Here is a 16042-nt window from a genome sequence, read left to right on the forward strand (position 1 = left end):
GAAGAAGTATAGCAAACACAATACATCAATATAATAATAATAAGTTAAAGACCTGAACGCGATTAAGTCCATGCATAAATACATGGCAAACATTCCCAAGAAGGGGTACTGACAGAGCTTGAAGCATGCGAGTGATAGCCGACTCTTCATCCGCATAAACTTCCCTAGCTGCAGAGAACCCAAACTATCACATATCCATCCACAAAATCTCAAACTACAATGAATTATCCTCTCAGTTGATGACAAAATGCACTACACCATAATTTGAATGTTCGTTTATGATCAAACCATCAAATTAGGAAATTAAAGGTAATGTAGTTACATTTAAATCAAACAGTCCAATTTGTTAGAGTATATAACAACCATAGTTAAAAAGGAACCTATTCAACCAAAAGCTTAAGCCTGGTGTAGGCTTCAAGATACGTTATATACTCTAACACATTTTATATGTTATGCACAGCACCAATTTGGGTCGCCGTGTGATCAAGGATTCCAGTCCTTGAAAACATTATTTGTGAGACCCTTCCCCTTGCCCTCCCTCGGCTGCCATTTCTATTACTAAAACGAGGTAAACCACACAGTACAAAATGATCAAAGTGATCAAACTACATTCAAATTGAATAACAAATAATTTGATTAAATGAAATTAACACTTAAAAGATTAGTTTATTGCACAATACGGTGTTTACTTCTTTTGATGCGAGAAAGTGCGGAGGAAGTAGAAGTGGAGGAGGACAAAGAACGGCGACGAAAATCGCGAAAGCGATGAAGACAACGCATAACGAGGGAAGAAACACGAACATCAATGGAAGAAGATAAAGAATCGCGGCGAGAATAAAAATGGCGATCGACGGCGACACGAAAGCGTTGACGAAGCTGAAGTTGTAAGAAACGAACGTTGGATTTGAGAAGATCTCCTCTGTCAATCCAATGGTGATACTGGTATTGATGTGCTCCCACCATTTCTAAGTAAAATGAAAGTTCGAGTTTCTGGGAAAATGTTTAGAGAAAATGTTAGAAGTGTGCTAAATTGCGCTGGGGAGGCGGTGAAGTAGTGCGCAGGATATTTAACTTGGATATTTAGGTTTGGATAACGTCTGTACATTTATTCGAGGTAGTTCAATTTCAAGTTTTTTTTAGTTATTCCATTTTTATTTTTGTCAATTTTTTTTACCTAAATATTCTTAGTTCACACAAATAATTACGAATATACACCCATATAACTTACTTATCCAACTACCCTTCACTACTTACCCTTTTTAATGGACTCCACACCATCCTTAATAACCGTGCCCAAGCAAATGAGACATCTAAATTGGTTCGAAGAAAATATTTATGTAGATAAATTTAACATGATGGAGCTTCAAAATTTTATTTATTTTATTAGTATTTATTTTGTGAGTAATTTAAAAATTACAGTAATTAAGAATTTTTGCATGTAGGCTCTTGTTGGGACCCACTAGTAGGGTTAGTCACTAATACTAGTGTTCTTTGTTGAATAAGTGGCACTTCCTCGGTTTTCTAGAACAATCTACAGGAAAAGGATATGAAGGATTATTCTTAAGATAAAAAAATAAAATAATTAAATAATTAAAACATAAAAAGGAAAACAAGATCATTAGTCATAGACTTAAAAATATTTGACATCTATAAGTGATTTATCACATTGGTAAATTACGGTTATTTACCTAGTAAATCTCGATATATTATTGTAAAAACACTATTGAATTTGCCTCTTATTTGATTTTGAGATATTTGGTTAATAAATATTGATAGTTAGATAGTTGATATTTGAGAGTTGAAGTTTTTAAATTGGTTTGTTTGACTAATCTAAAATATTGGCTTTTTAGTTAGCTAAATAAATCACTTGTTTAAGAAAGTATTTCATCTGTTCTATTATACTTGTTACATTAAAATTTTTACGCAGTCTTAAGTGTTATTTTGATCATTTATATATTGAACTATGCACAACTAAAAATTATATAAAGGTAATATGAAGTATGCGATTAGATGATTCAAACAAGATCAAACTTTACTATATGTTTTCTTACACATTAGCTGTAATATATAAAATAAGCTAAAATAATAAATAATATCAATAACAGTAATGTAGCAAGTATTTCTGAACAGGTAAAATATTTGGTAAAAATAAGGTATTAATTATTGGTTATTTATTAGTAAAAATGTACTAGACCATCATGTCAAAAGTCAATGAAAAAAGAGAACTAATTTAACTTTTTCATTTTGACTTAATAGCCATCGTTTAACAAATACTCCCTCCAATTCTTTGAAATTGTCTCATTTCCTTATTTGGACAATTCACTTCAATTGTCCAATTTCTATTTTAGAACATAATTTTTGGACCAAATTGTCCTTATGCCATTCATGTTATTACCAAAACACCCTTATTTTTTTTTACTAAAATGCACTATTTAACCCTCCCCCAATGCCCACTAAATCACATGGATATACTATCCAAGATGGTCTCTACATTTTCTTAATATTCGTGTCCAATTTAAATGGGATAATTTCAAAGAATTAAAAGGAGTACATATTAGACCTTTAACCAACCAAAAAAGTAAAATATCAAAAATTAAAAGTCAACCTAAAGCCATTTATCAAACCCCCTTCTTTGTTTTAGGTTTTGAATTCATTTTTTGAAACCAAATAAATCTAAGTATGGATCGGAGTCAAAAAAAATAAATGACTCTGAATTTGAATTCAGAGTCTTCAAACTCATTTCTGACAACTGTCAAGGCCCAGATCCGCCTTGAAAGTCTAGGATATTTCCTAAATATCCTACTTTTTTCATCGTTTTCAGGTCCATTGGGTCATTAGGATTATCAACTTCACAAGAACAAACATATACAATGCATTTTCATGTAGAATAAACTCATGTAAAACTATTGACAAACCAATGGAAGGAATAATAGAAGAAATCTTAATGATCTTGAATTAGAAAACTTGCTATGAATTTAATTCAGTCAGTCTCTCAAGAGATCGTCTCTTTGAGAGACACCTCTTAAGCTCAGTTCATTAGAGCTTAATTCCTACTCTTACTTTATATTTTTCTATAGGTCGATCCAATCTGAGATGGTCACTTACAAGAATTTGTGAATTTAATTTACTTGTTAGTGAACCTTAGAATTTAATATGCGACAATTAAAAAACTTGCACAAAATTGCATAAGCGTAAAGGTGGATTGTTGAGATGTTGTTTAGGCAAGATTATAGTAGAAACATAAATTTGAAGTAAAAAGACATTTAGCAATTGGCAATTAGAGTTTATTCTTCAATTAATGCAAAAATATCCCTAATTTACACTCAAATAACATGATAACAAAATTATTCAAAAATTACTTGGCAAGGAAATATTTGCAAATCAAACTTAAATGTATTGAGAAATTATGTCTTATTTATAATTAAGATTTGGTTAATCAAGCCCACTATTGGTTTAGCAAACATAAAAATAAAATTAAGCACTATGTAAATCTTACTATTTACAATAAACAGTAAGGTATATTATTGACTGCAATTAAGAAAATTTGCAAAACATGCTGGCAGAATAAAATAAAATATTACATGTTTTTAATGTGTTAATTATTTTCCAATGGAGGAGCAAAACTTCATAAATCTTATAATGACCCTGTGCAATTTTAAAAATTATAATGTTAATCTAACAATTTTGTATCTTTAAACACCTAACACATACTATGTAATTTAATATTGAGACCCCTAATTTTTCGAGGCCTTGTGCGGTCGAACATGCTCAGAATCTCTCATGTAATGTTTTCTTGAATATGAAGCCAAGTATAAAAAATTTCAAGATCAATAATAGAAAATAGACAAGGAAAATTTTTAATGAGAGTGTAACTCGTATTCTAAATTGTTTCTTCATTAGTATATTTTTATTGATATGATATAATATAATTAATTACATGGTCAAAGTAAGATCGTCACATAGAAATAAAAAACTAATAATTTTTCTATATTTGGCAAAATCCTATATCATCATTTATTATTTAGCAACAAAATTACTAAATCTTATAATGGCTTGATACACATTTTAAATTCTAATAGAATAATAATATTAAGGGAAATTTCACGTGGTAACCTTGAGCTATTGGGTTTTCCACGTGGTAACCAAAGCTTTTTAAAAATCTACGCGGTAACTCTAAGATTTAACAAATTCTTTCCTGTGACCTTTCACACAGAAAACGTTTGTATACGTTAATTACAAAGCTTAAACCTTGCTGTATGTCTATTTATTCGTTTCACCAAAATTGAAAAAAACTAGGGTTTGAATTTTGGGTTAAAATGTGATTTGTTAGAAAAAATGGTAGAGTTAGGACTTATGTTTTGGGAAAAATTTATTAAACTGATGCAATTTGATCTGGTGAAACGAATAAATAGACGTATAACAAGATTTAAGCTTTGTGATTAACATTTTCAAACGTTTTCTGTGTAAAAAGTTCACAGAGAAAGAATTTGATAAACCTTAGGATTACAGCGTGAATTTTTAAAAAGTTTTAATTACCAAGTCGAAAACCCAATATTTTAAAATTACCACATGAAATTTCTTAATATTAATATTAATGGTTACAGTGGAATATATCGTAGACCCTAACAAGCCAACCACATTAAAAGGAGCATTAAACTTTTCTAATAAGCTCTAAGTTTATAAAATCTCAAAACATTTTGAAACTAAAACAACTTACTGAATTCTGTATAGGAGTAGCTAACATTGAGTCAATTTGCAATGTACATAACCATTTCTATTATTTATCATGAACAAAGCTCAGTTCTTCCAAGTTTTTCTGGTGGAATTGCAATCGCAGGCAGCACCTGAAAACAAGCAATACAAGTTGCAGATGGTTAAAAGATGATGCCCGCCAGTTCTGTTTCAAAAAATCCGAGAAGAAAAAAGATAAAATCCGAGAAGAAAAAGAATCTTAAAAGCTAAAGGGCTAAATTGTAGTGAACTAACGGCAAGTATGCTATAAGCGCTGTCTATAAATCACTATTCGGGTCGTATTACTCAAAGATAGGCGTTAGGTGATTGCAAGGAAATACTTGCCTTGAACAGTCGTAGAAATACTCCTAAGTCGCAAGAATATCACTGAAATAAGGTTGTTCTCTTTTGCTCCTCGCAAGATTAAATAATAATCGGATATTCACAAAGAATCGATAATAATCACAGTGTAAAAGCCGATTGTTTACTCCACTTTACATATGGCGCGTATTTATACAAGAAATCAAACCTAATCCTATACTAAAACGAAGTTCATTATTATATTGTGGGGGTGTTTGGCAATTGGTTGTTGGCTTTTTTAATTGTCTTGTTTGACCAGCTGAAAATGTTGACTGTTTTTATTGGCTTTTAAACTGGCTAAAAAAGCCAACTATTTATGGAGATGTTTGGTAAATTTAAGTATTGGCCGTTGGTTGTTTATTAAATAAAAAGTAGGCCAACAAGTCAAAAGCCAACAAAAAAGCTAACTGAAGTAACTTTTTTATTTTGGCATAAACGCCATTTTATGCGAACACTGTTTTGGATGTTTGACCAATCAACAAGCCAAATGCCAAAAGCCAAGTACCAAACATCCCTGTGTATATAATGAACACTTAATAGGAAGACCTTCTTTTGCCACTTCTCTATGCTACTTTACAGACAAAAGAACACTCAAAGACAAGTTGTTGAACATTCCCCTAGTTCAACCGTAAACGTAAGTACGTAAAACTTGTAGCTCTTCAGTATCAAGTCAAACCCATGTAATCGTTGAAGCTCCAATACATTAAGTAGCACTTCTTGAGCATATAGAGATTTAGACTCAAGATCCATACTTCTTCATATCATGGGGAGGCAATTTGCCACTTCTCTATGGACATAGCAAGGTAAAATGGAACGCTTATACGGTTATACCTCTATATACCACATATTGGATGCCTCGTGGATTAACAAACAAGTTCTCAATTGAATAACGACTATCCCTTCATAAGACTAATTGTCATATTGTTTTGACAACTCAAACTCATCTGTAAGGGATGAATTAACTAAAATTTCATCATTTAGTCGCTCCCATAAAGGCCATCCCCCTCTTCTTTCAATTTTGGAAATTCTGGGACAGTGGGACTAAGCATTACCTATGTCAAGGAATGCAAGAATTTTTTCTTTTATAATACATCAAAAAAATACATTCATGTCTCTTTAAATTTGCTACATAACACAAATCAAAGTGAAAACTTTTTGGATGTTATATAGCAAATTCAAAGAGACGAAGAGAGTATTGGATAGATGTCTATTATTTATTTATATTTAGATAGGGGAAGGAGTGCCTTATCCCATTCCCGTTTTATGTCAAAGAAGTCACAATATGACTAAGTCGCTTAAAGTAGCTAAGGAAACCTCATGATAACAAACATGATTTCCCTCTTAACTCTAAATTATTCTATCTACAAAGATTTAACCACTGATGTAACAGAAACTCCCTAATTCCAGTCATTTTGGCCCCACAACAAAACACAAGTCCTTGTCAAATTAAAAACCCACAACATGAACAAACATACCACTGCTATGCTCTTCACAAAGGCAAAAATGTTGATTACATATCAGAGGAGGCAAAAGAAAACAAATGGGCAAAAGGAGTAGTGACGTGGCAAAAGGGGAGAAAGAATAGCTGAATTCTGTTATAACAGAAATAGAATAAATAAATGAAGAATGAATTTGTTAGGAGGTCTGTTAGATTTTCCTTGAGGAGTCTTCTAGAGAATCTAGCTCTATATATACTAGCAATTACTCTTAACTATGCATGCAACAAAATATTGTACTCATCTTGAGGTAGGAGTGAACTGACACTCAAATATCAGCTGCTGTAATCTTTCTTTCTCTTTCTAATACAATCCTTCTTCTTCTTTCTTAAACTTGCTACATTTTTGTTCTGTACTCCAGCTCATAGCAACCACATGGAACAATCTAGTATACATTCAATTCGACAATGCTCAACTAACAACATGAAATCCTTACCAAGGCAATACAAACAATGTCGGTAGAATGCTCAAATTGCATCAATAGCTTTAATTCCAGCATTCTTATCCCAGTCCTCAGGTGCGGAAACATCAGACATAATCTTTTCTTGACCCCGCCAAAGAATCTGTGTCATGAAACGTGAATTCAGAAAACAATCTTATTGCTTCATACTTCCTCCGTTCCATTATACTTGCTACATTTGACTTTATACGCAATCAAATGCGTTATTTTGATCATTTATATATTGAATTATACACATCTAAAAATTATAAAAAGTAAATATTATAAAAGTATGCGACTAGATGATTCAAACAAGATCCCGCTTGATTATATTTTTTCTTACACATTAGCCGCAATATATAAAATAAGCTTGAACGATGAATAGTGTCATAAACTGTAATGTAGCGAGTATTTCAAAACAGAGAAATTATAAATGTCATACAAGACACTAATGATTGAAGCAATATAGAATATAGCATAGAGTAATCAAGAAACTTGCCTTGTCTATGACACCAAATTCCTTGGCTCTGGTTGCATCCATATAAAATGGTCTTCTCATCACATCAGCAACTGTTTCTTCAGACTGAAAACAATTAAAGCAAACTAAATGGTTGAATTGATGCCTCACAGACAACTTGAAGATTAACAACAACAAGAAACTCAATTGCCATCCTTACATTTTCTGTGTGCTTAGCCAATAATTTGACAAGAGTATCCCTGTTTATGATTACCTGTAACTCAATAAAATCAAATTTCCGAAGCAGCTTTCGAGCAAAGATCATGCAATGTCTACACATCAAAAACAATAAACCAATAACATAGACAAAAAAATGCATGGGAGATCATCGTTAATTAAGATTGAACTGCATTCAACCCTATCCAATCCCAAATGCCCCCATTAATACCAATTCTTCAGGTCATTCTTCGATACTGTTATTTAGGGAAGGTTAAAGGGGAAATTTTACCTGTGTGTCATTAGATCAACACTACTATTTGAGACAAAATGCTGGACTTTCAGACGATATTATGCAAAAGACAGGTATTTGAGACCAGAAGGATAAAATTAAAAGTGTAGACAAACAAAAGGTATTAAAGTAGCCTTCAATATCGTTGCATACCACAAAATTAATTCCCATTCCGAAGTCACTAAAAAAATCATCTAACTGATAAGATACTAGTTCACTATTCGATGACTTGTTGGAACTACTAGTTAAGACTAAGAACTATTGCTATATCAATATAGACTAATAACTAATTAGAGTCTTGAAAGACAAGAATAATAATCTCATCTAATCTTGCACAAATTAATTTCAAAATTCAATTTCCAATATCATACATCACATTTCTTTACATGCTTACATAGTAGAATTTGCCAAGAAACCCATCCAAGGCTTGATGTTCACCATCCTATACATCTAGCAGGTTCCATGGTCATAACTTACTGTAAATAATGATTGAAGCTTGGGCATTCACAATACAATACAATCCCACTGTTCGAAGCTTTTACATCCTTGTAGTAATTGCTACCATTTCATCAGACATGAAGAAACAACAACCGCAGTTGGAAACAAGTCATAAAATATTGTGAGCGTCTACAATACACTTATTAAAGATTGTATTTAGGTCTAACTTGATAAGGGTACTTCTGGTTCAGAGTAACCGGTATTGCTCACAATTTCAAAATAAAAACATGACTAAACTTACCTCTTTTGCACGAATCGCAACATCACTTGCTGGCATTAATCCAGATGATGGTACGCGAGGTTGTTGAATCATGGCTGAGAAGTGTTCAAGGAAAACAAGTAAACCTCAAACACATCCCTAACAAGAAATCTATATACCACGCCAAAAAAGAGATTTAAATGAGGAAACCTTTTGCATGGGGCATCATAAACCTCTTTCCCTTGGTTCCAGCAGAAAGCAGCAGACAAGCCTGACCTATAGCAGCACCAACTGCAACTGTGTGTATCTGAGTTTGCAATGATGTCAAAGAAGCAGAAATTATAAGCAGTAATAATCAAGTTTCAGAATGCAACATATTTAAGATAAATACTACAGGAACAGAAGCAGAAATAAATGCATTGGGAACAAATAGAAACTAGGAAGAAATATCAGAGTGACTACAAGTTTTAACTGTGGCTTTTTGATAACTGAATTTTGATTGGCTTTTGGATATTTTAATTGGAAAAAATTGCCAAAAGTGTTGTTCAAATGGATTGTCACCATATTTAATGGCGGGGATTTGGCTATTTTGCTCAAAAGTTACAATTGAACAGCCAATACTTGATTTTACCAAAAATGTGTAAACATCTTTACGCAGACATAGGCCTAACAAATAGCTCAAACCTCCGATAAATATATTTGTAAGTTAGAAATTCCAACTAGTCAAGCCAAGTACACCAGCATAAAACATTTTCATTATCTAAATACAACTAACTACCTGCACTATATAAAAGAACTTTCTTCCTGGCAAGCTAATGTCTTTCATGCTACTACAATAATTTTGGTTTAGATTTTAGAAACACTGGAGTAAAACTTTAATAGTAACTAAACACCTAGGTAAGTGAAAAAGCATTGGTAACGGAGATATACCAAAGTAAATTAATAATAAAATCAAGTCACTAGAAAATATGAGAAATATTTTTCAAGAAAATTTTGAATTTAAAAGTCACATCATTCATTTATTTTTTTACAAATGCTAAGCTCAACTTTCATAAAAGTTCTAATCATCTACGACGTTTTGAAAAAACAAAATTTTAGCTATAATTTCTTCTTTCTAGAAAATGTAACTAAATTTCAAAATAACTAAAGTAAAAAAATAAAAACCCTGCCCCCTTTAACTCTACTAGAAAACCTCCCCCAAATGGCACTATGCCATTTTTCTTCTCCCCACATTTGTATTATCCCCTTTTCTTGACAACCTACCCCCATCTCTAGAAAAACCACCCTCTCACTTTTGGTGACAATCCTAGAGCTCTAAATACCAAGCCCTCACACACACCAGCTTTCGGAGGTGGACGTGTTCTCGAAGGTGAGGAATTTTTCCTCATGAGGGTAGTTGTTATAATTGCGGTGGGGGAAGGCTTGTTGAGGAAGGGGGCTGATACGGATGTTTGAGGAGGAAAACCGACCATCTAGACCAATTCCAAGGGTGGTTGAAGGTATTCTAGGAAGGTCTGGGGGCCATTGGTGGATTGTGCTGGACTTGGGGGATGTTGCTTCGTGTTTTTTAAAAACCTTGTTATTCACATCACTCACTTAGAATTTTATAAGTACCACATTGCAATGGACTATTGTTAAAAGCACAATAACATTGAAGTATACTCCCAAATATTTTTCGGCATGAAACAAATTTTATTCACATTTCTATTTTGATTTACGGAACCGTAACATCCATTACGTCATAATGCTTAGAGCTAAAGACAAAGGGGATAACATAGATGATCAAGACCTGCAACTATTAATTTTTTTTTAAAAAAAATGGGGATGAGGAATTCCAAAGCCTCTTCACTACTCCCAAAGGGCTAATCCAAGAAGCCCAGCTGGGTTGGCCTATGAGAGGCTTTGTTTCCTTAGGGATTTCACTTCACCAGTAAAAAGAATTAGGTGTTAAGAAAATCATAGGAAAAGGTGCAATAGACATTAACGCCTAAAACCTAAATTAAAATCAAGCAAGTATCCCCTACTTTAGGTCAGCCATAAAATCATGTCGAAGTCTATGTCATACAACCTTTGATAGATCACACTTTATCTAATTGCTTTGATCCAATTCTTTACGGCATTATAGTAACCCTCTCCCTTTCTCCCAAACACATTTTGAACATCAATAGAATTAATCCCATTGTGCCAAATTCCTATCTTTCAAACTTTCAGTGTGACATCCAACAAAGCATTTTTAGCCCAAACTTTCCCTAAATTAGGAAGACCTTTTTGCTTGAAAACATAGCCTCAAGTGTTAACCAAAACATCAATACATGGCAGAATTGGTCTATCATAAAGTACTAAGTCAGGTGACACAAGTAAACTTTATGTGAAGCATAAGGATAGCCATTGATTAAGATGATTAGTTATAGACAGTAACAATCAACAATTGTTGAGAAATTGAATGTACAATGTAAATCATAGTTGAATGTAGAGTAAATTTTTGGTATTCATTGTAATGTAATTGATTAAATATAGCGTGATAGTTTTCAAGCAATTTGAGAAGCTTGAGATCTCCCCAAATGAGTATAAAAATTACAATTGAATGACAAAATTTCTAAATGTCTTTCTCTAACCCTCCCCCCTTTTGTGCTTATTTCTCAAGCTAACTACCTATTATATATTTCTTAGCATACCCCTCTGGCTCTGATACTATGTATAACGCTTAATAAAACCATAGTAGTTCCTGTTGACCTGATGTTTTCACATGTTTGACTCCTGCTAGACTAGAACCATGCATCACATTAACAATCATCTTTAGTTTCACCAATCCTCATGAAAAGCAAGTCTCGTCCTTGTCATATTACGTAACTCGAGAACAAGCAAAAAAACTATATTAATATCTTTAGAGTAATGACATAGAACGAGACTACATAAGTAATCAAAGGGTGCAATAATAAGGGCAGTCTAGAAGAGGCAAATAAGGAATCTACCTCGTTTTTAAGCTGCATCATTGCGTCATAGATAGCAAAACCTTCGGTTTCCATTCCAACCTACAAATCAAATCATAAACAGGTTATACCTTTATGAGTTAAAAAAAGTTACCAGAAAATTGATCAGCAAAGCCAAGCATAAATTTGAAACATAACCAAAACCTGATTGACCAAAACCATTTTACAAATATAAAAAAACATCTACAAATACAAAGAAATAGAGAAAAGAAAGTAGAGACAATTTGAAATTTGAGATACAAAACCTTTGAGAGAAAAAACATTTAACAAATAACTATTATCCAGGGGCATCAAAAGAACATAGAGAAAAGAGACTTCCATACTTCATCTCTTCATTCACTTTTGTGTTCAAGAACTAACTCTTCAAACATTCTTAACTATCTATATCTGAATTATAAACTATCTGCATAGAATGTTTACAAATGAAACAAAAAGCAGAATGAATAATTACACAAACATAGTGCTGGTAAAGTCATTTACGAACCATATTCCCAAATCAAAATAAGACAACCAAAAAATGAATTAGGCATGATGTTACATAGAAAGGGCATTCAAAAGACATAAATATTTCCTTTGTCATTATCATTGAATCTTAAACATGATAATTTTTTTTTTGTTTTTCTTACCGAGTGAGGGATATAGTGCAGGGGATGTCTTATAACTTATAATGTTTGTCTTTGAGAAAACGATTCACCAACATGCAAGAATCAAAATTTAGAATGTCCAGCTTAATCCATACATACATACTACCAAAACAACTTCATTAAAATAAGACAGAGTGCTCTATTTACAAGGAAAATAATCATTAGCTTACCGTTTCACCATCATCCCTAGTGGTACCGGTAGAATTTATATAAATGTAAATAGGTTCCTTAGCATCCATCCATTGTAAGTACATCAACTCTGCCACCACAAGCTCAGTGACAGCAGGAACCAACTGACAGCCAAACATGTATGTAATCAATAACCAATATATACGAATATAGAAACTAATTTCTATGTAGACTCTGATTTTCATTCCTTGATGACAAGAGTTGACAGCATTTATATAATGTTTTGCCTTATTCCCATTATATTTTATTCATTAATGTAGGTACTTACAACATTAGCCTTTAGTTCATGATCATAATAGTAGTACCATGTTAAGGCATCACAACCATAAAAAGGGCATCCAGTGATCAGTTTTAACATCTTATAAACTGATTAAGGTAGAACAAAAACTGTTTCACCTGTGGTGGTGGTTGCAGGTGTAAGGTTTTAGTAATTTAGATGCTATTTTTCATGTAGCGTCTCAGAACACATATTCTAAAAGAAAATTCAGTGAATGAACTACATGTTACGACCATAATTTTAAAAGGCGCTATGGGTCCCTAGCCTAGGCAAGGGTGAAGGTGCTAACTTTTGGGTATGAGCCTATGAGACGCCCGGCAAAATAAATTAAAATCCTTAAAGAAACCCAGAAAAAATAAAGGAACATAAGAGAGATAAACAATAAACAGAAAACATAAAACGTGCGTGATGAGTGTTGTGTCAAATAATCTTCTTTTAAGGCTAAGACCATAAAACGCTCTAAGGTGGCCCTTGCCTTATAGTGCTAAAAGCCGCTCTAAGGCCCCAACTTAAGGGATCATCTCATTTACCCATTGCCCAACACAAGGTGCTAGCCTTAGGCACGTCTAAAAGAGCTTTTAAAAACTAAGGATTGGACAACTTAATCTATAAAACACATTGCAGTACCCACTGGACCAAGATTCAGAATCATAACATACACAATTACACTTAAGTTCTAGAAATCATATACTACAGTGAGCCTCAACATAGGAAGGAATGATTGCACAAGAAAACTTACTGGCATCCCTATATAGATAATTCTTCCGTGGAGCAGTAAAGAAGGCAAATCTGGTGGAGGTCTCCTTGGTCGGTGCTCATTGTAAGAAACAGACCTTTCAACCTTGTTCAAATAAAGAAAATGCAACGCATCAACAAATCTCAAGGAATAAAGAGTTGATCTAGATGTAATGTTGAAATTAAAGAGAAGGTATAAAACAGTGACAAAGAATATCATTTAGAACAAACCTACAAGTGGGGCAAACAATTTAAAAAAAGGCGTAGTAATTATTCCAGACCTTTGCTATTGCAGTGAGCACAAAGCACTTGGGCAGAGGCAAAGCTAAGAATGGACTAGAGGTAGCCTCCACCTCTCCCCACAAGTATTTACTACATTTATGAGATTTAGAAGGTTTGCATTTATTTTGTTAGTCTAATTCTAGTTATTCATCCCTAATAGTTATTTGGCCCCCTAGTGTACTATCCCAAGATTTAGCCATCCCTTTTGAGTCATCAAACACCTCATATTGAAATGCTCCTACTAAAAGCAACAAAATGTTGGAAACTATTGATAGTAAACACCAGTGTCACATGATTCGCAAAATTTCTCGCGATTTGCGAATCGAAAAAGCGAATTATGGTCGGTTTTAGGCTATTTATTGGTCATTTCGAGCGAATTGCGAATTTGAAAAGCGAATTATATAACACTGGTAAACACTCATGTGTTTGAATAAAGTTACAAATCGATGGTCTCATCTCAAGGCATAAACAATGAGTAAATGTGTCAGTTAAAAAACATACACAAATGACTAAGAGATTGACCACCAACACTAGTAAATTCCTAATCACTCAATTTACCAAGCATTCATCTCCACAAACAAGACTAAGATTTTTGGAAAAGTTTTAACCTTAGAAATCAAATCAAACCAAAAATTGACATTTCTTAGCAACGGGGTAACAGTTTCTACACAAAAAAGGGGCCAACATATTTTAATGACCAAAAACTTGTTCATCCCAAATTCGGTCAAGGTTCTCCACCAAAGTCTAGAAGGGGTACTCTTAGCGTGAATGAACTTTATTAAATAAACCCACTTAGATTCGTTATCATATATGCATCAGAACGCCCATGTTAGGTAAGAGCCAACATAATCTTCATTCAGGGTGAAATCTTCCCACAACCACCAATGTATTCGCCCTAAGAAAACAAGAACCTATCACGGCATTCATCCTCACTTTTGTCTAGTCAACAATAACATACATCATGCAACGAGAATAGCATTCTTCATTCTATTGGCCAGCAATGTACTTTTCTTTCAATTAACGCTCTTGAAAAGAGAAGGGAGAGAAACGGGTGGTTATAAACTTTAAGGAATTATCCCTCAAATCTCTGCCCTCAAAAATTGATGTCCAAATTAAGTAAAATACATCCCTCCAAATACCTCTCCTTCCTATGACTAACCCTCCAATTCCTCAAGCCAAACACAACTATATAATTTTGTTTGGATGTCAAGAAATTGTCAATCCAGGGTTGCATTATCGATTTGAACTTCCCTATTATGTATTTTGTACGCTCCTCATTTAATGTAACACACTATGTTTCGACTGCAGGCATACCTAGCAAATTGTCATTCAAAAGTAAATTTGCGTGTAATTCTTATATATCACTTCAAGATAAAACATCACTTCCAGAGAGGTGTTCACAACATTCAAATCTATCTAAACCCATTATTTGTGACACATTACTAATTTTATAAGTCACATAAAAGTTCAACAAACTAAACCGATCAAACATTTAGGATAAATTGAAATACCAGAAAAGAAACATACCTGGGCTGGAGTAGCCATAAGCTGGGGAGAATCAAACAAGTCCAAATAAGGGGGAGTATCAGAATGAACAGGCCTATTAAGTAATGATTCGGGAGAATCAGCAGCAACTGAAGCGAGTTTCTTAAGAAATGGGTCTTTAGGGTTAATTGGAGGCATGGGTATTTTAGAAGCATTTCTGGGTCTCATCGAACAAAATGTTCTTCTACTAATATTAACGGAGGTTGAAGATGATGATACTGAACAAGGTGCCATCATGGGTACTTGCAAGCAATTCGCCATGATTTTTGTATGAATTTTTTAAGGTTGTTTTGATTTTGGGGGTTTTTGAGCAAGATGCTGCTGATGTTGAGCAGCCGATTCAAATTCCAGACTCCAGAGAGAGTGTAAGAGACGGAGACGATAAGAACCAAGGACGACGTGGGTGTTGGGCTAAAACTAGAGGCCCCAACAACTCTACAAGTCTACCACAAAAAAAAAACTAACACAATATTAAGACGGTCTCACCGTGAAACGTATTTCATATTTAATTAAAATTAAATAGTCCAATGATATAAACTTTTATCATAATGAACCTTTTGTATAACAGTAAGACGGTCTCATGCAAAAGGAGCTGACGAAAATATTTTCCCATGGATTTTCGTTTTGTTTAATTACGATTAACGAGAACACATAGAAGACGCAAATCTATAATATCAAACGATTTTTTTTAA

At 33.4% G+C, this 16042-nt stretch overlaps 2 protein-coding genes across 3 annotated transcripts in view; both read right to left on the reverse strand.

Annotated features, from left to right (window-relative positions):
• The window catches only part of LOC130817957 (uncharacterized), a 5769-nt gene extending 4694 nt beyond the window's left edge, over positions 1 to 1075 (reverse strand). Inside the window, exons 1-2 of one of the 2 annotated variants that reach the window (XM_057683946.1) lie at positions 681 to 1075; positions 53 to 168 (exon numbers count right to left, since the gene is read on the reverse strand). In XM_057683946.1, coding sequence (XP_057539929.1) covers positions 53 to 168; positions 681 to 963 — 399 coding nt within the window. In that variant the 5' untranslated portion in view covers positions 964 to 1075. The remainder of the gene's footprint in view (positions 1 to 52; positions 169 to 680) is intronic. The other variant, XM_057683947.1, reaches the window with a different exon arrangement.
• Positions 1076 to 4646: 3571 nt separating this feature from the next.
• On the reverse strand, positions 4647 to 15772 carry LOC130817570 (ATP-dependent Clp protease proteolytic subunit-related protein 3, chloroplastic). Its single transcript, XM_057683352.1, has 10 exons — positions 15333 to 15772; positions 13528 to 13629; positions 12493 to 12615; positions 11661 to 11720; positions 8899 to 8995; positions 8731 to 8804; positions 7704 to 7757; positions 7526 to 7609; positions 7024 to 7150; positions 4647 to 4844 (listed from the first exon to the last, which is right to left on the reverse strand). Exons 1-9 carry the CDS (start codon positions 15609 to 15611, stop codon positions 7055 to 7057), a joined length of 969 nt encoding a protein of 322 aa, XP_057539335.1. The 5' UTR covers positions 15612 to 15772; the 3' UTR covers positions 4647 to 4844; positions 7024 to 7054.
• Between the last annotated feature and the right edge of the window lie 270 nt (positions 15773 to 16042).

The sequence above is a fragment of the Amaranthus tricolor genome, chromosome 7 (assembly GCF_026212465.1).
Source record: "Amaranthus tricolor cultivar Red isolate AtriRed21 chromosome 7, ASM2621246v1, whole genome shotgun sequence".
In the NCBI taxonomy this organism is placed as follows: domain Eukaryota; kingdom Viridiplantae; phylum Streptophyta; class Magnoliopsida; order Caryophyllales; family Amaranthaceae; genus Amaranthus; species Amaranthus tricolor.

Coding starts and splice junctions, on each gene's coding strand:
- LOC130817570 (XM_057683352.1), bottom strand. CDS start 15,611: ATGGCGAATTGCTTGCAAGTACCCATGATGGCACCTTGTTCAGTATCA. Junction 12,616..13,527: donor TTATCTATATAGGGATGCCA/GTAAGTTTTCTT, acceptor TTTGGCTGTCAG/TTGGTTCCTGCTGTCACTGA. Junction 7,151..7,525: donor AATTTGGTGTCATAGACAAG/GCAAGTTTCTTG, acceptor TTCATGACACAG/ATTCTTTGGCGGGGTCAAGA.